This window comes from Spea bombifrons, chromosome 1 (genome assembly GCF_027358695.1).
Source record: "Spea bombifrons isolate aSpeBom1 chromosome 1, aSpeBom1.2.pri, whole genome shotgun sequence".
NCBI classification, from domain to species: Eukaryota; Metazoa; Chordata; class Amphibia; order Anura; family Pelobatidae; genus Spea; species Spea bombifrons.
Genome location: NC_071087.1, coordinates 108,710,969 through 108,735,175, shown reverse-complemented (window position 1 = coordinate 108,735,175; position 24,207 = coordinate 108,710,969). Strand labels below are relative to the sequence as shown.

At 40.6% G+C, this 24,207-nt stretch overlaps 1 protein-coding gene and 2 long non-coding RNA genes across 3 annotated transcripts in view; 1 reads left to right on the top strand and 2 right to left on the bottom strand.

The window, feature by feature from the left end:
* The window catches only part of ACIN1 (apoptotic chromatin condensation inducer 1), a 34,790-nt gene extending 18,387 nt beyond the window's left edge, over window positions 1-16,403 (top strand). Inside the window, exons 8-19 of the mRNA XM_053468467.1 lie at window positions 661-773; window positions 8,565-8,685; window positions 11,945-11,990; window positions 12,133-12,284; window positions 12,461-12,610; window positions 12,699-12,873; window positions 13,361-13,509; window positions 14,362-14,469; window positions 14,710-14,817; window positions 14,950-15,244; window positions 15,368-15,468; window positions 15,566-16,403. Of these exons, the coding sequence (XP_053324442.1) occupies window positions 661-773; window positions 8,565-8,685; window positions 11,945-11,990; window positions 12,133-12,284; window positions 12,461-12,610; window positions 12,699-12,873; window positions 13,361-13,509; window positions 14,362-14,469; window positions 14,710-14,817; window positions 14,950-15,244; window positions 15,368-15,468; window positions 15,566-15,844 (1,797 nt within the window). The 3' untranslated portion in view covers window positions 15,845-16,403. The remainder of the gene's footprint in view (window positions 1-660; window positions 774-8,564; window positions 8,686-11,944; window positions 11,991-12,132; window positions 12,285-12,460; window positions 12,611-12,698; window positions 12,874-13,360; window positions 13,510-14,361; window positions 14,470-14,709; window positions 14,818-14,949; window positions 15,245-15,367; window positions 15,469-15,565) is intronic.
* Window positions 16,404-19,177: 2,774 nt separating this feature from the next.
* On the bottom strand, window positions 19,178-19,960 carry LOC128475601 (uncharacterized). Its single transcript, XR_008346659.1, has 3 exons — window positions 19,875-19,960; window positions 19,704-19,783; window positions 19,178-19,315 (listed from the first exon to the last, which is right to left on the bottom strand). It is a non-coding gene; the product is annotated as an uncharacterized LOC128475601 (long non-coding RNA).
* Window positions 19,961-21,050: 1,090 nt separating this feature from the next.
* On the bottom strand, window positions 21,051-22,667 carry LOC128474491 (uncharacterized). Its single transcript, XR_008346352.1, has 3 exons — window positions 22,627-22,667; window positions 21,353-21,410; window positions 21,051-21,283 (listed from the first exon to the last, which is right to left on the bottom strand). It is a non-coding gene; the product is annotated as an uncharacterized LOC128474491 (long non-coding RNA).
* Window positions 22,668-24,207: the final 1,540 nt, after the last annotated feature.

The window sequence follows — 24,207 nt, the reverse complement described above, 5'->3', positions numbered from 1 at the left end:
CTAAACATCAAAGTAAATCCCTTACAGAATGGTTTTAAAAAGAAAATCTGTCTTTTGGAGTGGCCCAGTCAGAGCCCCGACCTTAACCCATTAGAAATGTTGTGGAATGACTTCAAGAGAGTCGTTCACCAGACATCCTAAAAATATGGCTGAGCTTAAGCATTCTATTAGGAGCGGAAGCCCTAGTTTGAGGTTATTGATGCCAAAGGTGGTTCAGCCAGTTATTAAATCCAATGGTTCGCTTACTTTTACCACCAGCACTGTGAATGTCTAATGGGTGTGTTTAATAAAGGCATGACAGATTATCATTTTGTGTGTTATTGGCTTAGGCACATTGTGTTTGTCTATACTTGTGACTTAGATGTAGATCAGATCACACACTTTATTAACAGTTGATGCAGAAAACCAGGTAATTCCAAAGGGTGAATTTACTTTTGTTTGCACTGTATGTGTGTGTATGTATATTTATGTATAATATATATATATCGTGTGTGTGTGTGTGTATTAATAGCAAATAATACTGTGCAGTCTTATTCCCACTCACTCCCTTTGTCCTTTGATGTGTTTGGCCATTATTCTTACTACCAACCCATACACCTCCTTCACAACCTTCTGTATAACTGTTTCTACTTCCTATCCCCATTTCCTGTCCCTGCTCAGGTGCAAACTAAAAAAATGAGATTAGAGGAGCCTGAAGAACAGGACCAAAAATGTCCGGTGTCAGGAGGGGAACAGGAGGTGGAAGAGGTGCAGAGCCCCGGAGAACACATTGTGTAAGTAACAAAAGGTGGTGGTGAGCAGAGTTGCACACATGCGGTCACACAAGGTTAAACAATGCACACGATTTCCACACATCCGCATCATCACACATCGTATCGACAGTCTGCGTGCACACCACAGATCTTCATATTCATTGATGTTTATATTCGTCTCATACACGGTGCATATGGTATAAGCAGCAATATTCCATCCTACATACCATTGTGTAGCTCAATTACATTCTGAAACACAGGACAGGTTTCACAAAATAACCCTAATTCCGAGAGTTCCTACTGAGCGACAAATCCTTTAACATGTTATACATTGATGGCACCGTTTCACAAAATGGTTAGCACCAACACACAACACTTTACAACTGCACCCTAATCTATACCCTGCAGCCACACTTCATGGCACAGCCAAATCTAGTAGATTACACTCAGCAGGTGATACACCTACATCCTTATCTGTGACAAATTACGCTTGCAGTATTGCTACATATACGCTCAATGGACACTCATCTATATCATACTTAATAAGTTGTCATGTTAACACTTTGCAGCCGGCACAGTAACCGTTCATGGGATGTTGCAATTTATCCATAATTACTAATCACTCTGATATACTTTCTTTAGCTGAAATGGGTACATTTGTAGGGAACAATTGTGTTTGCATAATATAGCAGTTGTTCGTTTTATTTCATATTCCAAAGAGTGGTGCATTCTATGGGCGTATATTATCTCTTTTAACGTACAATTGTGTAAAAGCAAATATACATAATATAAAAATAAATTAACACGGATTTACAGATCAGTCGGTTCATCACTATGCCTTGGGGTTCTCAACGTACCAAACATTTCCTATTGGCCCAATCTGTAAAAAAAAAAAAAAAAAAAAAAATTTACAGGCAATGTAATCTATTTTTTAGGGGGTTCCCCCTCCTAATAATTTCCTGTTGAATCATTCTAAGAAGTTTTCTATATTGTTACCCATTTTAATTACTTTAGTTAATTTTAAATGCCCTTGACAACAAAATATGATTTGATAAATGTATGGTAAGCGGGACTGTGCCAAATAAGTGGGGTTTTTTTCCCCCAATAACTAACTCTATAACTTGTCTGTAAATAGTGACCATGTCAAACATCTCACGGCAATAATCTAAATATTCCGAGTCTAGCTATCTAGCAAGTGGAACAAATGGAAATTGTACCCAGATTACCAAAAAAATCTCCAGTGTGGGATGGATACAAGGATATAGTATATTTATATATGGCATTTTACAAGGTAAGACTAGTAAAAAAAAAAAAAAAACCTTATTAAAGGGAATAGTTTGTATGTTTCATAATCCCAAACAACCCCCTAGCTGCTGATATTTAGAGCCCCACTAAAAAAAATTATTTTAGTACCATGTCCAAGATTTACTTCATTGCAACAAATGGTATTTATAGTAGTTTAATACAGACCTTCTAAGAACACCAGGAGAAAGCCAGCATACTATGGGATTTTGATATAGTCGTTGTGCTAATATAATATGTGGATAGTCTGCTGAAGCAGACACATTTTTCACAGAAATGCTACATGCTGTGCCAAAGAGAATAGTAAAGCAGACATTAAGCTCCAGATGTAGATGCATTCTGGAGGTAGTGCTATCTGGAAGAGCCTGCCACCCTGTGGTGGTCAAACATTCTTTACATAGCTCCATGGCAGTTGAAAATGTAACTTTCCTAGATGCAAAAAAAAAGTCAAACAATAAAATGGGTATCGTGTACTAGAAGCACATGGTTTAGTAACAGTTCAGTGTGTGTGTATACATATAAATTGTGAGTGAGTTTACTTGGCATGTACATGGTAGTAACAGGTAATAATACAGCCTTGCTAAGGTAAAATAGCTCTAAACAATTATACTGTGGGGTGGGCATTTAAGTCATAGCTCATTATGTGAAATTAATAATGCCCAATTGCTCACAATAGATAAAATATTAAACACCAAAGTTCAGCTTCCCATACTACAGCTTTACTGACTGCTGTATAAATAGCATCATGAACTGTACCTTCCATCACAAACAGGGCTTCATTACCATTACCATCACCATAATGAATCCACTCAGTGTGGTGATTGAGCAGTAAAGTCCCATGAGTACCACACGGCTGCAGAGCTGTAGGTGGCCATTGTACGTAAGGCTTATAGGAGCTAAAAAAAAAAAATGACTTTATATTAGTGCTAAACTACATGACTTTATATTGTACCTTATTTATTGGTGTATTTTTTTCACGGTATCTCCCTTTTAATGCCCTAATGGCAAACCATGGTCAGAAATATGTCAGTAACAGGTGCTTAACCCCTTAACAATGGAGGTTGCAAAATTGCATTGAAAGCTAAGGACCTCATACGTCTTCCCATACTCTCCCATCACGGCCACCATGTCTGTCAGACTGGCTGCTGCTGCTGGCTGTCTAGAGACCCTGCCGAGGAATTTCCATGCACGTGAACATTGGCCTTGACAATGATCAGTTACCTCAATTAAAAAAAAATGCTTTTTGAGCTCACATAACACTGTTATTATATTCCTCATGATCTGATTGAGGCAGAGAGTCATGGAACCGTGAATATATATACCGTATTTGCTCGATTATAAGACGAGGTTTTTTTCAGAGCAAATGCTCTGAAAAATACCCCTCGTCTTATAATCGGGGTCGTCTTCTAATCAGACCTCAAATAGAGGTCTGATTAGGAGACTAAGATCCAGATCCCCCGCACCGCTGCAGGGGACCTGGATCCTCCTATCGTCGCCCCCCCCCCCCCCACACACTTACTGGTGCTTCCGGAGGTGAAGTTGGCAGCGGGGGTTTGTATGCGTCCGTCGCAAATACCTTCCCCGACTGTCAGAGATCAGAGTTCCAGAGTTCCTGATCCCTGACAGCCGGGGAAGGTATTTTCGACGGACGCATACAAACCCCCGCTGCCAACTCCACCTCCTTCCGGCTGCCGCGGAATGAGACGTCAACCCGCTGCCCCGGCAATGCAGCAGGAAATTGGAAGCACCGGTAAGTAAGTAAGTGTGTGTGTGTGTGTGTGTGTATATGTATGTGTGTGTGTGTGTGTAGGGCATTTCTGGAATGCCTTACACCCCTATATGCCACTCTGGCACTTAGGGGGTTAAAAGGCATATTATGGGACAGAGTGGCATATAGGGAGGTATAAGGCATTTCAGGAGGCAGAGTGGCGTTAAGGGGGCATTTAATAGTGCACTCTGCCTCCTGAAATGCCTTATACCTCCCTATATGCCACTCTGCCCCATAATATGCCTTTTAACCCCCTAAATGCCAGAGTGGCATATAGGGGTATAAGGCATTTCTGGAGGCAGAGTGCTCTATATAATGCCTTTTAACTCCCTTAATGCCACTCTGCCTCCTGGAATGCCTTATACCTCCCTATATGCCACTCTGCCCCATAATATGCATTTTAACCCCCTAAATGCCAGAATGGGATATAGGGGTATAAGGCATTTCTGGAGGCAGAGTGGCACATAGGGGGTCAAAAGGCATACCATGGGGCACAGTGGCATATAGAGGGTTAAAAGGCATATCATGGGCCACAGTGCCATATTGGTGTGGCAAGCCTGGGGGCAGATGTGCGTAACTGGGGGACAGGTTGGAAAATACAAGAAATAAAAACAAAAAAAAAAATATTTTTCTCAATCATAGCTTTTATTAAAAAAAATAGTTTACATGAATTAACATTTACTGGTAAAACTTTTTTCCTTTAGGGTCGTCTTATATTCAGGCTTTTTCTTTTTTTCCTAAGTTAATATTCAGATTTTGGGGGGTCGTCTTATAATCGAGCAAATACGGTATATAGTTCATGAGGCTGAAAAAAGACCTAAGTCCATCAAATTCAACTCTTCTACCTAACCTTCCTATTCTTGATCCAAAAGGTGGCAAAACAAAACCCTAATTAAACTACTTTTGAATTCTGCCATCAGGGGGGAAAAAATCCTTCTTGACTCCAAGAGGCAATCTGATTTCTATAGTTTGCGTGGGTATTCTTAAAAACAAGATGGCAAACATGCTAAAAAAAAAAAATTGGGGAAATATGAACTTTGTCCTTTATGGGTTTAAAATAAAGGTCAAATTGATTGAAAATCAAAAAGTTTAGCAATGAGACTTTACATATCCGGCATTTTATATTTTTTAGCAGCTCATATCTGCTCAATAACATTTCTTCCATAGCATTGCTGGATCTTTATATTTGAGGTTTGTGAATTTGATCACTCTGACAATAACACCTATATGAGTTTGTTGGACATCGCATTCCAAAACCCTGGGCATTATTAAGGTGTTGCCAACCACTTTGCTGCCTCGTTCATGTTGGAAGGCCTTCCACAAGATTTTGGAGTGTGTGTCTGTGGGAACTTGTGCCAAATTTATCCAAACGAGCGAGTGTGAGGTCAGGCTCTGATGTTGGACCAGATTGCCTTCATTATATAAAAGGTGTTAAGTGTGGATAGGGTCAAAGCTCTGTGCAGGCCATGTGAGTTCCTCTACACCAAACTCATCTAACTGTCTTTATCACGACCCCTTAGCTGGGACCACAAAGTTAATGTATAGTTAACATTAACCTTCACTGACACTAAGGGGCCTAGCTTAAACTTTGACAAACAACCCCTGGCCATTATCCTTCCTTCACCAGTAGGCACTACATATCCCAGTAGGTAGCATTCTCCTGGCATCCTCCAAACCCAGATTTGCCTATAAGACTTCCAGAGCTATGGCCTATGTTCTTGATTTTATACACACACTATCACTGGGTGTGGCTGAAACGCCTAAACTCAATATTTGAGTGTTCACACACTTTTGGCCACATAGTGGATATAGGGAAACTACTGACATATTCCTAACCTTCTTACTGTGTTTTGGCCCATGTCTCCTATTACAATAAGACAAAATGGATTCAGCTTCACTTTGGTATGTATATGTTTGTGTGTAATTGTCCTCAAACCTTTACTCATACAAGTAGGAGGACTACTTGCATTCCAAAAACCCCACTGTCAAACCTGCAATTAGTAGGAATTACAGATTTAAGAAGCTTGAGGAAAATTTGTTTTCCCCTAGCCAATAACAAGCAATAGTGCAAGAAAAGGATGAATCGTGTATATATATATATATATATATAATTTAAAAAAATCACCGTGCAACTTTGTATCCTTTACACTTTTTTTTTTAGGTCCCATCAAATAGTATAGCTATTAGCTATTGTAGCATACAAAGGGTTACAAATTAGGTTAGGGATGGGAGCATATATACGTCCAGGTATGGAAGTAAGTTTTTGTTGAGGTGCCTGTGTTGAAGCAGACATAACCAAGGATTGTGGTCTGTTAGCACCCTGCAAGTCCGTGTTGAAAGCCACTGTTCGACCAGCAGCAAGTAATCAGTGCATTATATGTGTGCACTTATTGAAAAACACACTCCAATTAGGTCCAGTTGTACACATAATATTCATACAGACATTTTGATTGAGCATGAGTGTATTATGACAAGGAGGTTCCTACCCGAAAATGCTTACAATCTTAAAACGTGAATTCAGGATTTATCACCAGCCGACCCTTATGCACTTGAAAGATATTGTTGCCAGATTGACAGTATAAACAATATAGTAAACATGACTATTTGGAGTTATTAGAGGTAACCGCTTTTATACTGTTTATAAAATTACTTTTTTTTCTGGGCTTACTATGTGGGCCTGCTTTGTATAAGATAGTTGTGTCAAACGTTGTGGGTGTTAAACTGTAATTTAACGTTTTAGACTAACTACTCCCGCAGACCTAGCAACGAAAGGCCGCAATCCCATGTACGTGGTATCTGAAGCAAAGGTGCTTGGAGCTGTTTGTTGTTTGCTAAAGTCCCCAAGGCCTGATACTCTACATAACAATGGGATGGACGTCTGGTATTTCTGTAACTAAAAGGCCCTTATGTTATCATAGCAGCTGCTATGTTTTGCAAGCAGTTTCCACATAACCATACTATCAATAGCTTTTCGCTTGCAGTATACTGGAGAATGGTACTTGGAAGCTTAAACATGCTAAGTAGTTCCACATGCCCGGCTTTTCTTACGTCCTCCGTTCATTTAGTATGCGGGGGTGGGGTGTTTCTCGTTGGGTTGCGTGCAGGAACATTCACCTCCGTAACCAGGGACACTTGGTTTCACGAAGCCTTCTCGTTATATTGAAATTCATGTAAAGCGGAGTGTGTTAAATGCAAGAACAAAACCATTTGCATGTGCAAGTGTGGTGTTTTAATGCACATTTAGTCTGTGTTGCATTCGTACACGGCGGCGTAGGGACACTTACCCACACCCTCGTACGGCAGTAAAACCAAGGGAAACAATTATTGACCTAGACGGCGTTAGGACTAATCTTCTGGGACTAACCGTGTTGAAGTGTGTCAAATTGTTGAGGGCTAAACCACTTACCCTTATTCTGTCTAAAGTGTAACAGCTGCTTAAGAAACACACTACACACTATATATCGCTGCTGGATTGTTTATGCATCCGCTCCCAGGTTCATGCTAATGTAGGCCGTAAATCGAGCGCTGGGCCGAGTGGGCCTACACTTGCGTTGATGCTGCTCGTCTGTTTCCGGTGTGCCGTGGGTACATTCTTGGCAGGTTAGGGGTTAACGCTAGGTCTCTGTACAGTAATTGTAACGTGAGCAGGCCGTCTTGCCTTTCCTGATCCCTTCCCCCTACCGCTGTGCCTCAGGGAGCCTTCCTCCCCCGCCTCTCTCTCCTCCCTGCACCGAGGCCTTCTGGGTAGTTAGCAAGATGGCGGTTGAGCATGTTTAAGTGTGGCTCCCCTGCCGGAGAGTGAACAAGCACTGGCGTTATCGGCGAAGGAGACCAGGCCAGAGCACCGCAACTCCTCTTATTCATAGTCCACGGGCAGCTCGGCGTCTTTTTCCCCCGACCTCCCCCTTCGGCATTCCCGGGTACCCTTTCATTCCCAACAAACCCCCTTCAATATTCGACCTCCAAAGGCTCCCCTCTCTCCCTCCTCCTATCTCTCCCCTCCCTTTTTCCTTTCAGCCGGCTACCAGGGAAATGTTATCAGAAAACAAAGACTGGTAAGGACATTCCGTTTGGGTTCTGGTCATGGTTGGGCAGGCCTGTGCCGTACGCCTTCTCTTCGTTTGGTGACAGAAGCGGGGAGAGGTGGCTTTTGTTCGGCAGCCATGTGATGAGCAGGAGGGGGTTGGATGTGGTGCTGCCGCAGTGTGTGCGTGTGTGTCTCAGGGCAGCTCCAGCCTGCTATGTGGGCGCAGCTGCCGCTCGGAGGCTACAATGCGCGGTGGCGTGCCGGCCCGCTAATTATTTTATATCGGCCTTGTGGAAGTGCGCCGTGTAGCCTGTAATGTGTGTGTGCCGAGATAAACTATTCACGGGGGGGGGGTCTTTACCAGAAAAGTGCAAAGCTATAATAGAACGAAATGGAGCCCCCCTGCTTGGGGATGTGATGGTATCTACCTGGAGCTTGTAGGCATACTCAAAAATTGTGGATTGAAGTGTATTTCATGCAGTAAATTGGCTTGTGGGATTTCCTATTAAGTGAGGTTACTTCCATTTACAAGTGACTTTATTCAAGTGCAGTGGGGTTTTTTTCTGCTGAGACTGTCTGTGTGTATTCGTCTAACTCTGATATCGTGTGTAGTCTGAACAACTTTGATCTAATACTTCAGTGTTGGTGAGCCCATTCTATATTTGTAATCTATTGGACCCTTGGAAACCTGTTCAATGCATCTTTTAACTTGTAGTGCACCAGAGACGGAAGACTCTGTGATGGAGGCATCTGACAATCAGACAGAAGGGGAGCTCCAGGAACCTGCGTCTTCTCAACCTTTAGAGGAGTCTTGCGACGTGGATGACAAAAAAGAGGTAAGTGGACCACGTGCCGCGCTGTGTTGGTTTATATGGGGCAGAAGCTGAATAAGACAGGTTAGGCATGAAAGGGGTAGCATTACTTGTATCAGATCTCACATCTTGTCCAAATCCAAGCAAATGCTTTTAGATTTTTTTTTCACTTGCTTTGGGGGATGTCCTGCAAAAATCCATTCAAAATCTAGTAACTGGACACTCCTGATGGTATTCTCTGATTTAGCTGGTCGTTATTTCATGCTAGGTTCCCCATAGAACCAATCAGGGTGTGCTGTTGCCTTTTTGAGTTCAGTTATTTTAGCCAAACTATATATGCTAAAACTACTGGCACTGCGGGGTTTCTAGACATGAAATGCAAATCCATGAAAGGAAGAGGTGTGTCTGGTAAAACATTGTTTGTCTTTGAGAATTATTCCACACACCAAACGTATACTAGCACTAAATTAAAATCAGCCAGACACTATGTTGTGGACTATTAAAGTAATGTTGCTCTCTTCATGAAGGGGTGAGCAGATGGGGTAAGATCCCATGGTTTGTGGGTTTCAGTGGGAGGGGGGAGATGGTGTTATAAGGTGCTCCCTGCTCTCTCCCACCTCCCTTGTCCACCAGCGAAGCCTGTATAAGTGTGTGTGCCGTTCCTTCCTCTGTAAAGACTCCTATCCCATCGCCCCAGCACTTCTACCAAAACCCTACTGGACTACCAGACGCAGCAACAGCCAGTCAGAGCCCAGCATTACTGGGGCAGCCCCGAGAGTGCCGAACAGACGCTGTCTTGAGCAGAAAGCAAAGATGGTTGAGTGGGCATCATATCCCTCTCATCTACTTCCAACTGATCTGGTATTTTACTGATGTCACATAGGCAGACTGCCTTTGCATCTGGAACCAGTGACTGTCCAACTCTATCTTTTTATGGAAATAAAAAACGTACATTTTGAAGAACACTCTGCTTTGAAGTGATGACAGAATGGGGTTTTGACATGCTGAAGCTTTAAAATTCATGAATGAAGAGAATGCACTTGGGCACCCCCATTGCCTCTGTAATTGGAAAAATGTTTTGTCTTTCATCCTGCTATATCTTCCAGAGTAAGGACTCAAGTTCATTCAAAATGGTTTACATACCTCATGCTGTGACACTGATTGTGAGAGTTCTTTACAAGCGCTTCATGTACAGGGCAACATAATATTCCAGCCCGTTACTGCCACAATTTCAAGAAACACTAAATGTGCTGCCATGTTTGAGACTGTTGGTATGGTGCAGGGGTTTCCTGTTGGACAATTGTGGAAATTTTATGAAAGCCCCAAAACTTGATACACGTTTTCTGCCAAGAACTTTAAATTTGGTCGATCAAAAATTATGGTGGAACAAACTACAGCGAAGGGGGAAAAAAAAGTACTAGGTTGCCCTCAACTCTGGGACTGGACAGAAAAGACGTTTTGGTTACAGAATCCCATGGTCTATGACTAAAAGACTCTTGTGGCACAGCAGTTCTTCATTACTCATCCTCATTCCAAAACTGAGGTTTGTGTGTTTTGAATAACATTGCATTTGCACGGCCCCGGCTACAGGGTCTTGTTTTGGGAAACCCTCTGAGTTAGAGGTGCATTGTAGCGGTTCAAGCTTCTATCTGAACTTTCACTTATACAGACTTTATTCATCTGACTCATGGAATTAATGAGGTGGTCTCCCTCACCCTACTCACGGCTCACCTCTTCCCATCTCACCTTCCAAAAAATATACGACAAAACTAATTCCAAAATAGGCGGAGGGGCATCGGCTGGCCACTCCTGAGCCACGCAGGAGAGAGACACAGGGTACCAGGACACTTCACTCCTCTGATTAATCGTTGGTTTCTTTTTATCTATTTCGATTTCTTTCCTTAGTCTGTTTGTTTTTATTTATACTTCTGCCTTCACCTTGTTCCCATTTAAGTTCCCCCATTAGTTCTAAAATTTAGTTTAAAGGAAGTGTCCCTGTTTTTATTTTATTCCACACACACACCTAAAGTGCCTTAACAGAGCTTGCTTTAGGAAACCTTTTCCTAAAGTACTCTTTGCTGTTGAGCTCCATACCTGAGAGCAGCTGCCACATTTGAAGTCACACCTAAAATACATGTATTGTTTTTAAGCGAAGAACCTTGGAATTATTTGCTTTTGCGTGAGTTTCTAGTGCAGATTGAAATCTCCACTGAGCCTTGTGCCCTAAACCTTTTATGGTCTGGCACACTAGCCTTTCCATCAGATTTGTGAGCCAATGGCAAGGGTCTGTCCTGAAATGGGTCACTGGGGATGTGTGCCGAGCTTCCACTGCCTCTGCCGCATGTTCAAAGTGACAGGAAGCAGCCACAGGGAAAGAAAATAGGCAAGCAGCGTTTCTTTAGTGAAGCCTCTTCTCTTACTTGAAAGATCAATCAGTAAAGCAAACTGCTCATTAGACATAGCTAGCTACGCAATGTCAATAGCTACCTCATCTGAGGCAGCTGTTCCAGAGTATGGAAGCTTCTATCAGCAGACAGGCATTACGTTAAATGACTCAAAGGATAAAGCTCTTGTTTTTTAAAAATGAGGTATGTCATTTTAGGAGAAGCTGCTTATAGAACATAGCTGTATTCTACCCCTATCTTCATTTCACCAGTTATGTTTAGGGTATATGTGTGTGTGTATATGTATATATAACACTGCCTGTTAAGTCAGTCTTCGTAAGCAGAGTGAGGGATGTTAAATGTGTATATGCTTTTATAAACTGTTTGCACTTTAATATGTATTGGAGGAACATTACATTACTTTTTATTTATAGAAACATTAAAATTGACAATATAGCCAGGGTCCCTGTCCTTGCAAGCTTATAACCCGTTATAATCTTTGATCTTTCTGGACTTCTTTTCCTGGATTCTTAAAGAATGTTCAGTGTTTTTTTTATTTTTATTCCATGATTGTTAATATAGTTTAGCGAGTTATGTGGTCAGGTCCATATATTTGTTCCAGCATAAGAGCTTTCACATGAAAATCTACAGTGATTTTTATGTGTGCTCAAATGTCTTGTAGGAAGATTATAGCTAACATACAACCAACATCCTATGTTCTATAAGCTGCTTTCACCAAAAGTAAAGGGTTTTTATATTGTCCCCTCCTACTTTTTATTTCTCTTTATATATTATATTTTTCTAATTTATAAATGGTATAATAACTGTCCTTTTCCCCTGGGGTGCTGTCACCACTACCACCCTTCCCTCCTTTTTGTCTACCTATTTTTCCCTTTTAGAGTACAACTACACCAAGAACTTTCAAGAGGAAGATCTCTGTTCTATGTAAGTTAACTTTCCATATTTTGCTGTGGCTGTTCAAAAAGTCCATTTAGTTCAGGTTAAGATTTCCAGGAGGTTACAGGGCTGTGGAAATGGATGTAACTGTTATTGCCGTATTGGTCCTTGACCTTGTTTCTTCTGACAGCTGCTACTAAAAGTTCCAGTCAGCCTCCAGCAGCATCGTCCGCAAACAGCGATAGTGAAGGAGCTCATCCTGCTAGACGCAGGCGCTGGGGTGCCAGCACCGCCACCACTCAGAAAAAGCCTTCTATAAGTATTTCAACGGAGTCTTTGAAGGTATGAAGCTCATTCTGCTGTAGGGAATCCATTTGTCAACAAGTGATACCTTGTTGCTGTTTTGTCTCTACCTTTACTTACTCTTTCTGCCATCATGCTCCCTGCTGTGAGCTTTTTTTCTCTTTAAGCCTAACATTTTACTGACAAATCTTGAATAACTATTTTGTTTTTTTAAGAGTCTTATGCCAGAGATTAAAGAAATCAAACAGGAGGCGGTAGTGGATCTTCATGCAGAAGACACACACATTTCAGAAGATGAGGTTGAGAGGAATGGAGATGATGGCTCCCATGATAAAGGCCTTAAAATATGCCGGACAGTCACACAGGTATGCCGTCTTCCATCACACTGTTAACAAAGACCAGTAGTATCCTTCGGGTTCCACTATATCGTCACATATCTACTTTTTGTCATAGGTTGTGCCAGCAGAAGTCCAGGAAAATGGTCAGGAACCGGAAGATAGAGAGCCAGAAGAAGCTGCTATTACAGAGCCAGAGTCTGTTCCCATGGAGACAGAAGTTGTTGCTCCCATTATCGAGCAGGAAGTGAAAAAGCCTCTTCCAGAGAGCCCAAGTCAAGCAGAAGTCAGAGGTAAGGAAATACTATACCCAACAAAACAGTTTTACTAGTATTGCATTAACAATTAGTTGTATAAATGCAAGTGGTGTATTGTAAATGTTGTAGACATTCTAGCCCAATCTACTAGACAAAACACCTTATCATACTGCCTTGTGGTAAACAATAGAATGTCTCGGTCCGAATTACCAGACCTTGACTCGCTAGTTAGTCTATGGAGGAAAGGCTCTTATGGGGCAATATTGGCTTCTTTGACAGTGCCATAAAGGACCCGTTCGTTGTAGTGTTGTAAGGTCACCCAAAATATGGCACGATTGCCTACGATGGTAGCTACAAGGTCTGCAGTTTATTGCAACAAAATTAAGCTAGGCTTTATTTAATGCTACAATGTTTTTTTCCATGAGCTTTTCCTTTAGTACTTTTGCAGAGATATCTGATATACACTTGTTTAGCTTTTATTCTTGCATTATCTGAGTTTGATTTCTTATTTTCTATGTGATAGTCACATTGGGCGATACCCTTCTGAGGAGATCGATCAGTCAACAAAAGACCGGAGTCTCCATCACTATAGATGACCCTGTCCGTACCGCGTGTCAACTTCCATCTCCACCTCGACATAAAATAAGCTGTATTGTACATATCTGTAACTTGGTGAGTCTAGTTATCTGATCCCAGATAGTAAAAAAAAATCTGCTTCTCTAATCAGGCACTTATAAGAGGTTAAGGTTTAAATGAGGACAGCTAGATGTCAGGATGATACTTGTTTGTGGAGGAGCAAAAGATAACAGTAACCAAGACAGGCTTTAAATCCCTTTGTCTCGCGTCATTTGGCAGTGGAAGTAACGTTTATTTCCCCACAGAAAATTTACCTTTTTTTAAACCTAAATGACCAGGGTATGTAATCGTCTGAAAGAAATTTGGGGAAATCTAGTGTTTTTACATCTTGAGGTATTACTGGTGGCACTTTCCATATATAGGAAGAACCTCTAATTTCCATTTGCGTCACTGGTTAAGTGATGAATCGCATGGCATCACTTAATCCTATTTTTCCTGTGAAAGGCTAATGTCCTGAAAAGATGAGATGTTTGACCCTGTTTCATTCTGACCCACATTTCTTCTGTAACACATTGACTATTAGAAAAAAACTTAAGGTGTACAAAGCGAAGCTATCAGATTACCAACACAACTGCAAATTTCTGTACATTTATGCCTTTAACAAGAAGTCAGTCTCCTGGGGGAGGGGGTGTATTTTTTTAAGAAGACTGGAGTAATATTACAATTATGCCACTTTAAATAGCTAATGCGTTTTATAGTTAAGGTAAAGTAACATGAGATTTTTTTTTTCTATTGAGCACTGATTCGTGAAAGCTTGGAACGAAAATGCTTTGACATGCTACTGGTCCACAAACTTTTCCATAATGTCTGGGTCTATTGTATAGTGCTGTGGAATATGATGGCACTAAATATAACACTATTTAACCATTTTTATACATCCTTTAACAGGTCCGGCCTTTCACTTTGGGGCAGCTGAAGGAGTTGCTATCACGCACCGGTACTTTAGTGGAAGAGAGCTTTTGGATTGATAAGATCAAATCTCATTGTTATGCAACGGTGAGCAAATGTAACAGTCTACTTGTTGAGTAACATGTTTGATATGTTTTTTTTTGTTTCCACCCATTGTGTTCTAAATTTGGTTGTAGTTGCGTATGACTGTATTGCACCAGCCTTCATGTAATTAAGTGTTTAATTTTTGTCTGAGACGTGTTCCAGCATTGTCTATACTTTTCTCAGCAGCATGCAGTTATCACTTCCGTATTTAATTACTCTACATATTTTGATTTACTTCTGTAGTACTCCACTGTAGAAGAAGCCGTTGCTACCAGAAACTCCCTGCACGGAGTTAAGTGGCCACAGTCTAACCCGAAATTCTTATCTGTGGACTTTGCTGAGCAAGATGAGGTAAGCATCCTGTCTAAGAGAATGATGCCTAACTTTCACATTATCAGCTTGTTCAGGTTTTTTTTTTTACTCAGTATGAGAAAATACACACCTCCTATTCCCATGTAATCGTTGTAATTTCCTGCTTTGAAGCTGGATTTCCACAGGGGGCTACTTCCTGAAAGGCCCCAGGACCCCAAACCTGAGGAGCCACCTCACTCACATCCCCATCCGCATATTCCCACCCCACGGGGCGAACATAAAGAACATGAACGAGGTGTAAGAGAGCAGTGGGCAGAGCGAGAACGAGAGATGGAGAGGAGGGAGCGCACTCGATCAGAAAGGGAGTGGGACAGAGACAAGGTCCGAGAAGGCCCTAGATCACGATCCAGAGACCGAAGGCGCAAAGAACATGCTAAATCAAAAGAGAAGAAGAATGAAAAGAAAGGTGTGTGTGTGTGTGTGTGTGCTTTTTCCTTTGGATTGATTATTTCCCCCCACACATACCCCCTCAGCATTAATTAACTTTTTTTTTTACAATTGTTTTCTACTTTATTAACCATATTTGCAGAAAAAGTACAGGAGGAACCCCCAGCAAAACTTCTGGATGACTTGTTCCACAAAACCAAAGCTGCTCCGTGTATATACTGGCTGCCGCTAACAGAAGAGCAGGTACAAAGTGTTTGTAAATACATGTCCTTATAACTTATGCAAAGATGTGTAAGATGAAGTAAAACTACCATTTTTTTTATTTTTTATATATATATAGGTTTTAAAAAAGGTTGCGGATCGGGCAGAACGCGCAAAGGAGCGTGAAAAACGCCGTAAGGAGCAAGAGGAGCAGGAAGAGGAGGAAAGAAAAGAGCGAGCAAAGGAAAGGGAGAAGGAAGCTGAGCGTAACAGAGACCGAGCACGTGAAGCTGAGAGAGAAAAGAGACGAGAGCACAGCAGAGAGCGTCCCCGTGAGAGAGAACGACGGGATCCCAAGAGACACAGCAGAAGCCGAAGCAGGAGCACACCAGTTAGAGATAGGGGGGGACGGCGCTGAGCGGGTAGTATTCTACCCGTACGCCCATCACCCTGCAGACCTCCTGAATGCTTTGGGCATGTCCTGGAGAGGCAGAATTAATGGCTCAAAGTTCTGCAAACATGTACAGCGGCAAAGTTGTTAGTGGAGCACAATGACTCTTCCATGTGGAAAAGGTTTAAATGCAGGGGATTTTAAGCTCCTCCCAAAGGCATCTGGAAGCCTGTATTATGCTTCCAGATCCCGTTGGCATCTCTGGCTATGTAAAGCTATTTCCTGCCCTCCTGATCTCTCCTATTTCCAAGCTTTATGGGTGTAGATTTACAGAATGTGATCCTATGCTCAATAATGCTTCTGAACAGTTTGTGCAATGAGGGTCCCTCTCTGTTTACCCCCTGCCAAATAGCTAGGAAACCATTGCTAAGCTGGCAGGAATGGGGTTACTATTCCTCCTTTTTGCCACAAGTGGCACCTTCCCAATAAATCCTATTTTTTTTTTTCCCCCCCGTTTTTAATTTTTTTTTTTTTATTATAAATGAAGTGGATTATCAGAAAAGAATAAAATTCTGCGTTAGTTTTATTGCTGTGTCTGTGATATTTAGAGACCAATGTGCAGGTATTCAGTGTTTAAGTGGGCATGCTTTGCCCTAATTGAGAATGAAGTTGTATGTATACTAAAGGCAAGATTACCAACACTGTTCCTAGTTATCTTGAATGTCCAACATTCCCAGAAGAATATAATGGCTTATAGGTTCTTATGTGTAGTCTGCCAGGCAATGCTTAAGTACCCTATAAGTTTCAAGTCTGCCATTTGCTTCAAATTTCAGAGACCACAAATATTCTTGTTTACACATCTGAAGGCCTGGCTTGATGTCAGTATTTTGTGTAGTTGCAATGTAGTTTTCCCCCCACTTAAGTGCTGCCTGGAAACTAGAAAGAACCATACACACATTATTGTGTATGGCCCTTCTCGGGTTTTAAATGACGTTAGTACAAAATGCTTCCACAACACTCATGCAGATACCCGTGGCAGAAAACATTTCATAACTGTTGTAAGGCTTATACAGACACGCATTACACTATTTCTCTGAGAGAAGATACATTTGGGTTTTTAAAATGAGTGGCAGTCCTTACAGCGAATGCATATACAGATAAATGATTGTGTCTATACGCTACACTACCAATCAAAAGTTTGGGTTCACTTAGAAATGCCCTCATTTTTGAAAGGAAAAGCAAACTTTGTCCATTAAAAAAAATATGAAATATATCAAATTAATATTGTAAATGACTATTGTAGCTGGAAACAACAGAGTTTTAATGAAGTATCTTCCTAGGTGTACAGAGGTGATTTATCAGTAACCGTCACTCCTGTGTTCCAATGACGTGTTGTCTAATCCAAGTTTAAATTCAAAAAGGCTAAATGATTATAAGAAAAGCTTTTTACAATTGCTACAGGTTTCCCTGTTTTCCATGAAAACTGACACCCAAACTTTTGAGCCAAAAAAAACACCAATGATTAAACAGGAAAAATGTAATTCTGTGTGTTCTAGTGAACAAGAATTTAAATCAAAGATACTCTTGTGCTTACAAATGCTGTCTTTTGTACTTGGAGCTATGTCTATCTTTAACCCCTTAATGACAGCCCGTACATGTATGGGCTCAAAATGCATTGTTTTCAATGGGTTTAGGGACCGCCCATTGTCCTTAAGGGGTTAACAAGTTTTGAGATGGGATAGATTTAAACACAAAATATCAGCTTAGGCCATGTGTATAGCTATTCTTTAAATGGTTAAAAATTTCCTACGTGCTTCAGTTAGCGAGTCAAGGTTTTGAGCTGTCTGTCCATATCTTCGCTACTGCCTAAAATGGCTATTAAAATACTTTGTGACAATTACTCGAACATGGGCCTTTTGAAGACGAGTCTGTCTATGGGCATGTGACACCAGAAGTGAGTTGTTTCTTAATTAGAACTCATTATGCATTAGCAGCAGTCAAAGTGAAGGATGGAGTCGTAGTATGTAAAACTATTTTTGTAATGATGACCCAAAACATAATGTGACTTCTTAATCCCTATTGGCAAATATTTAATTTGTAAAAGTGACCTTTTTATTGATTATTGATTTATTTCTGGTGTTTTCTACTGAAAGGAGTAAAATATTTGTACAGTGGGGCTATTTTTACTGGCTGGTAAAATGTTAGAAGACAAAATAGGTTCGTTCTGAGTACATTATGGTTGGTCGTCTTAAAGTGTTAACTGCTGATCTGCTTAGATAGAAACTGCCACAAATTAGAGTTGATCCCGAAGCTGCACACGTCTTAAATGTCTAAACTATTCTTAATATTGGATTTATTCCCTGTGATCTCTAGTTGGTGTATTTGGCAGTTTCAGTTACATGTTTGACATATAAATGACATGCAAATCACCCATGGACAAACATGGCAGTACAGTGGTTCATACATTACAGCACATTGACTTTCAATTGTTTATCCATTTGGCATACCCTCTTTTCCAACAAATGCATTCAAGAAATGTCTGTCCTGCTAGCCTTTCCACTCAATTGTAAGTACTGTTATTGTGAAGAAGAGGTCAAGGAGCAAGAGCTCAGCCACTTGTGAGGTCAAGACTCTTCGGGCTGCAACTGGAAATCGCTAATGTGTTTGTTTTTTTTTTGCTTTCTGGATCAACAAGAGCTGAACTTTACTGATCATTTTAGTCTAAATTACAATTACAATTTTGTTGAGCTTGGTGTAGGTGGAATAATGGTCAAGGCCAGATCCTTTAGTTCCATTGGCATCTGAACATTACAACATACAGCAACACTCTATATGAATCTGTGCTCTGCCCTTGTGAGAAAAAAATAATTTAGCCCAATATACGAAATATAAAAATTGGAGTCCAGCAAAAATTTTGTTTGAAATTCTTCATATTCGACAATTCATCCACCGTTTTCGGAAATCCCATTGGTCTGTCCGGGTTGCCATGAAAACAAGAAATAAACGTGTAGCAGTTGAATTAAAATGGCGATATTCTCCTCGTTTTAGTGTAGCTAAAATGGTGGCGACATTAATTTTCTGTTTCTTTCGTCCAGTGTTGCATTTGGTGAAACATCAATATTTGGCACAAAAAAAGCATTTGTATGAAAACAAATGCAGAGAAGTTTTTAGTGGAAATGCATAACTTGTATTGGGCTTAAGCTGAGAAAGAAGTGAAATAATAGAAAATATTGCAGGTTTTTTTTTCCTTCAATAAAATGTATCATCGACTAATAGCTGCAGCTGTACGGAAGGTCGGTCCTTATGCCTTTGAGTGACGATACCCCCATTCTTCTGTACAGAAGGTGTTTGTCAAGATTTCTGTAAGAACTTCACATACTTTTGTAGACTTTCTTCTTGAATACAGCAAAGAAGCCGTGCATGGTCTTTATGACAGAAAAATGTTAATTTTACAAGCCGAGATACTCCATTGCCCATTTGGTTGTATCAGCTGTGAATCTGTGGGGTAAGAAATGATAAACAACTAACATAATGGCCTGGTAAGGATATACATAGGCTTCCTAGAAATGCAGTGGATTATTGATCCTCTGTGGAGAAGAGATTAACTGAAGGTAGCAGAGGTTAATAATGTAAGTGGCACTAGACATGAGCTAGGCATGTGTCTTTCCTTTAATATATGTTGAGACTAAGGACTGAGTTACGGTTTGAGTCCTTAACCACTTAAGGACAATGGGCCGTCCCTAAAGCCGTTGAAAACTGCATTTTGAGCCCGTACATGTACGGGCTTTGTCGTTAAAGGGTTAAAACAGGACAAAACACAAAAACAAACGGGCACACAGGAGCCACGTAATCTGTCAAATTCTGTGTTTCTATGAAAGGTATTTACCTGACATTATGCACATCTTTTACCATCTGCCTGCTTGGACTTGGGTATATATACCTGAACCTTGAGCCATCTATGTGCACCTGAGAAAGGAAGAACACAAACAAAGGTGACTTGCAGACATGAAACCGTTTTTAAACACATTTATCTTAACAACTTAAGACTTTTGCTTACATGTGGTTTGGAGAGAATATCGATGGAGGAAGTAACGTTCCGGGCTTGATCTTCTGTTGTTAAAGGTTCCCTTCTACTACTTTGCATCTTTTCTGCCGTTGGATAAGAGGAGCTTTCCTCGCTGGACAGCATATCCAAGTATACTTTCTGAGCACATTCAAGGGTGCTGCCAGCTAAGGCAAAATAAGGGTACTCTAAGGGGGTAAACTGCAACAAAGCATATGGAAACACTCCAGCAGAAAGCACAGCAGGCGCCATTTAACTAAAATGTACCATGTTTGCTAATGATTATATGTATCATACAAGGGCAAGTTTCCATGATAGGTCTTCATGTACAAAAGGGTGAAATGTATTTAACATGAAATATTTCATATCACCAATAAGGTATTAAACATACAGTTCAGTGGCATGTTTAAATAAACAGTGTATATTTTTTCAGTACAGATACTGGTCCAAAACAGATATGTAAACCTTACAGTGCAAAGCAACGCTAACACTTAACATGTGTCATGTTTAAGTTCCACTGGCTGAGCCCATGTGACTAACGTTTCCCAAAATCTGTGTTCCAACAATAGTTTACAATCCGTTAAATTGTGCTCACAAAGCAAAATATCCGGTGTGTAAATCAGAAAGCAATACGAGTAGCCATTTAACTACTTACTGAATCTCCACAGGTACTTTCTACCAATTGGTGAAAGCTGTTTTGAGTTTTCATAATTTTATCTGACAAATCTACATTCAGCTCAGAGCGTGTCCACAAGTGAAAAAAAGAAGCTGTGGTCACTAAAGCCATACATTTCTCCCTTTTGCTCTGTGGAACGATCAGCCATGTTAAGGAGAGTAAGGAGAAAGGAGGGGAGTTCAAGACAAAAGTAACTTCAAAAGAACTAATCATTTGAATGGGAATATACTGCCTGGGAATACAAAGCAGGTAACATTACCTCAGAAATTATTTGAATTAAAGACATCCTTATAACTGTTGCCAGTGGGGTATAATGGCTGGGGCAGACTAGGCCTATTGTTGCATGTTCTTGTGAGGCAGAGTGCTGGATATGATGTCATCCCAGCACTTACAAAAGAGGACAGTGACTTTGGACTCCCACACAGACTTTCTAATCCTCCACAGTAAAGGATGGCTATTTAGTAAGGAACATGACAATCTCACATCTCCTTCCTATATAATGTTGGCCGCAAAGTACTACAGTCTGCAAAGAATAATGTGGGAGGTTATAACTGATAAAGTGTGTGAAGGGAGAAGAACGTAGTGGTTGGAAGATTGGAAAGTAGAATATTCTTAAGCTACTTACAGCTGGATGAGGAGCTACTGATCTCCAAAAGTGGGTGGGGAGAGGTATAGGTATATTCTGGCTCCTCATCTAACTTCTGTTCAGGCGAATAGAATCTTTCATCTGTCCCGGAAACGTAGTTTAGTTTAAGAACAAAACTTCTGTAATTTCTCTAAAGAACGTATTCCTTACCATTGTGAAGCATTTGATTATCCACATCCTGGGTGGATGCTAAAGTTTCATTTGGCTGCTAGAAAAAAAAAATATTCTTTATATACATCAAAAATGTGTATAAGTTTTCATGAGGGTCAATGACACTTCTCTAGGACCAATTCAGAATGCCAGAATTTACCTGTGCAAAGTCTCTAGATACATGTTCAGGATCTTGCGAATGATAGCGCCTGGGGAATTTACCATTTGGCAATAACGCCAGGCTTCCACAAGTCAATGCAATTACAGTCACCATCGATTTTAATGACAAACAATGCAAGTTGGAGAAAAATGAAGAATCCAAAAGAGAGTTTTATTTCAAGAGTTTCATGAGTTTCAAATGGTGCTTGAGCTAGTAAGGACCCAACATGAGCTTCTCTAGAAGGGTCATGTAGTAGTGAATACTTAAATATAATCTCTACCTTGGGGTTTTTGTATGCCCACAAGTGCTCTTGCCTAATTTACCTGCTGTAGGAATGGGGTCAAAGACCATTTCAATAATAGCAAAAGCCTTTAATTAAATGTAGTCATATTTAAACATGTAAACAAACATGCTTATGTTGATTTTCTTGGTTCAGTTGGAAGACTAGGTTGGAAAACTTTGGAAACACATGTGGATGTATAAGTATGTGTGAAAGTGGATGTGAATGTGTAGGTGTGTGTGAGCATGTGTGTGTAAGTGGTGTGAGATGGAGTATGTTAGCATGGGTAGTGTGAGAGGGAATGCGGGTGTTTGTGTGTGGGAATGAGTAAGTGTGCGTGAGCATGTGTAACTTTGTGTAAGTGTGTTGGTATATGTGTGCCATAATGTATGCTGGAGGGGGGCAAGGGACAATGATGGCACATACAAGCTGTTTGGGGCAAAGATGGCACAGATAAATTGGGGGCACTGACAACCTGGAGCAAAGATGGCACAGACAGGCTGTTTGGGGACACTGATAAGCTGCTTGGGACAAATTTGACACTCACAAGCCATTTGGGGCAAAGGTAAGACTGTGAGACATGTTGCTTGGTGAAGTTTGGGGGCCCCAGGGCAATTTTTACACAGTTTCTAGTTACAGCCTGATGGTACAGCTACACTTAGCTCTTGAGATGTACCAGAAGAGGCACAAATCCACTCTGATCATGCTAGACTACTGCAGACTAAAGTCAGGTGGTACACATTTTTTGGGGGGGAGAGGGGTGACCTAGGACAGCACCTTCCATAAAAACATCAGTGCCGTGCACGCCATATTAAAAACACAACCAGTCAATACCTCTATGCAGGCTGGATACACCTGGTCTCCTCAAATTGCCTACAAGACCGAAGACCTCCTTGCAAGTAATGTAGAAGAAATTGCAGTTTGAAATGAATGCCATTAGGAAGGGAATCAAATGGTATATCAATATCAAAATGATTGGTCACTTTTTATGTAATTTTCCCGATCAATTGATATAGTTCACTGCTTTGGTAATATTTTCAATAATAATTCCATGCTCATGTTAGGCTATATTATTCTAAGAATGTAGAACCTTCCCTCAACATATAGCCAGTATACACTGCTATAAAATAATGCTATGTAAGTCGGTGAACATAAGTGCCCCTAAATGTATAAACAAAATAATGTACTGTGTATGTTAAGTAATGCTAATTTAAATCCTAACACAGCCAACTTTCCAAACGTCAATGTCAGTAATAGATTTAGAATTTATCTATAAAAAAGAAATACAATGAATAATAAATAATGAAATTTAGAAATATACTACATATTGGATGTCTGAAAAAAAGTCAGATTTAATACTGTCTGGTATGTGTTTCTATAATCTTAGTAATGATTAATTAAATCCCAATTTACAAATCTGAGAAAGCAGATGGTTAGCTCCTGTAGAGACATCAAGCAGTAAATTATGCAATACGAGTACTGGAATTTCTAGCTCATACCTGTGAAATATGAAATCTCTCAAGGGAGGTCCCCTTGCACTCCTTTGCTTCTCTTGCATCTTCTGGAGCTGGGGAATCATCATCATCATCATCATCATCATCATCGCTGTCTTCACTATCTGAAAAAAGAGATGGGGAGAAGCCCCATCCACAGACCACCCAGTAGTTCATACTCTGCTTTGGGGGCTACTCCCTACCTGGAGTAAGTAACTGCCGTTAGGGTTCCCACTCTTATGAAAATACAATTAGAACACCACAAAAAGGTACATCTGACATCTTTTGCTCTCGTAACTGCACAAATGAGAACAAAACCTGAGCAAACAGCATTTAACAATTAATGTCATATGACCTATCCTTAATCAGGGAATGAAAGGGGCATTGCTTACAACTAAAATGTATTTAAGATTTAGGTACGACAGTAAACTTATTATCATCACTGAATTGTAAAGAAACATACATTGCAATAAAATAACTTTATGAGGAATCCGTGCTCCCCTCTTCTCTGAAGAAGGGACCCTTAGGGTCCCTAGGCAGCCGTTTAGATCACAGTTCTGCCTCTGGGGATTGGCAACTTAAGGCTTGAAGGCTAGATGAGGCCTGTTTTGCCAATGACGTTGCAAAATAATCAACCACTTATTAAGAATGCAGTCTTCTCTCTCTGCGTGAAGTCATATGAAACTCATGTTCATTAAATCCAGAAACAACAGTTCACAAAACATGTGAGAGCCATCATGTAATTACTTATACTGTGACTTAAGCATTGCTTTGTCTCCAGCATTAACCTTGTTCCATAAATTAGCCTTAGGTACTTGATATCAGGTGGCGAACATGTAGGCAGAGCTCATTCCGGCTCCATATTGGTGCATCATATTTCTTTGCTGGTTATTCCTCAAACAAAAGCAACCAAAATAAAAGT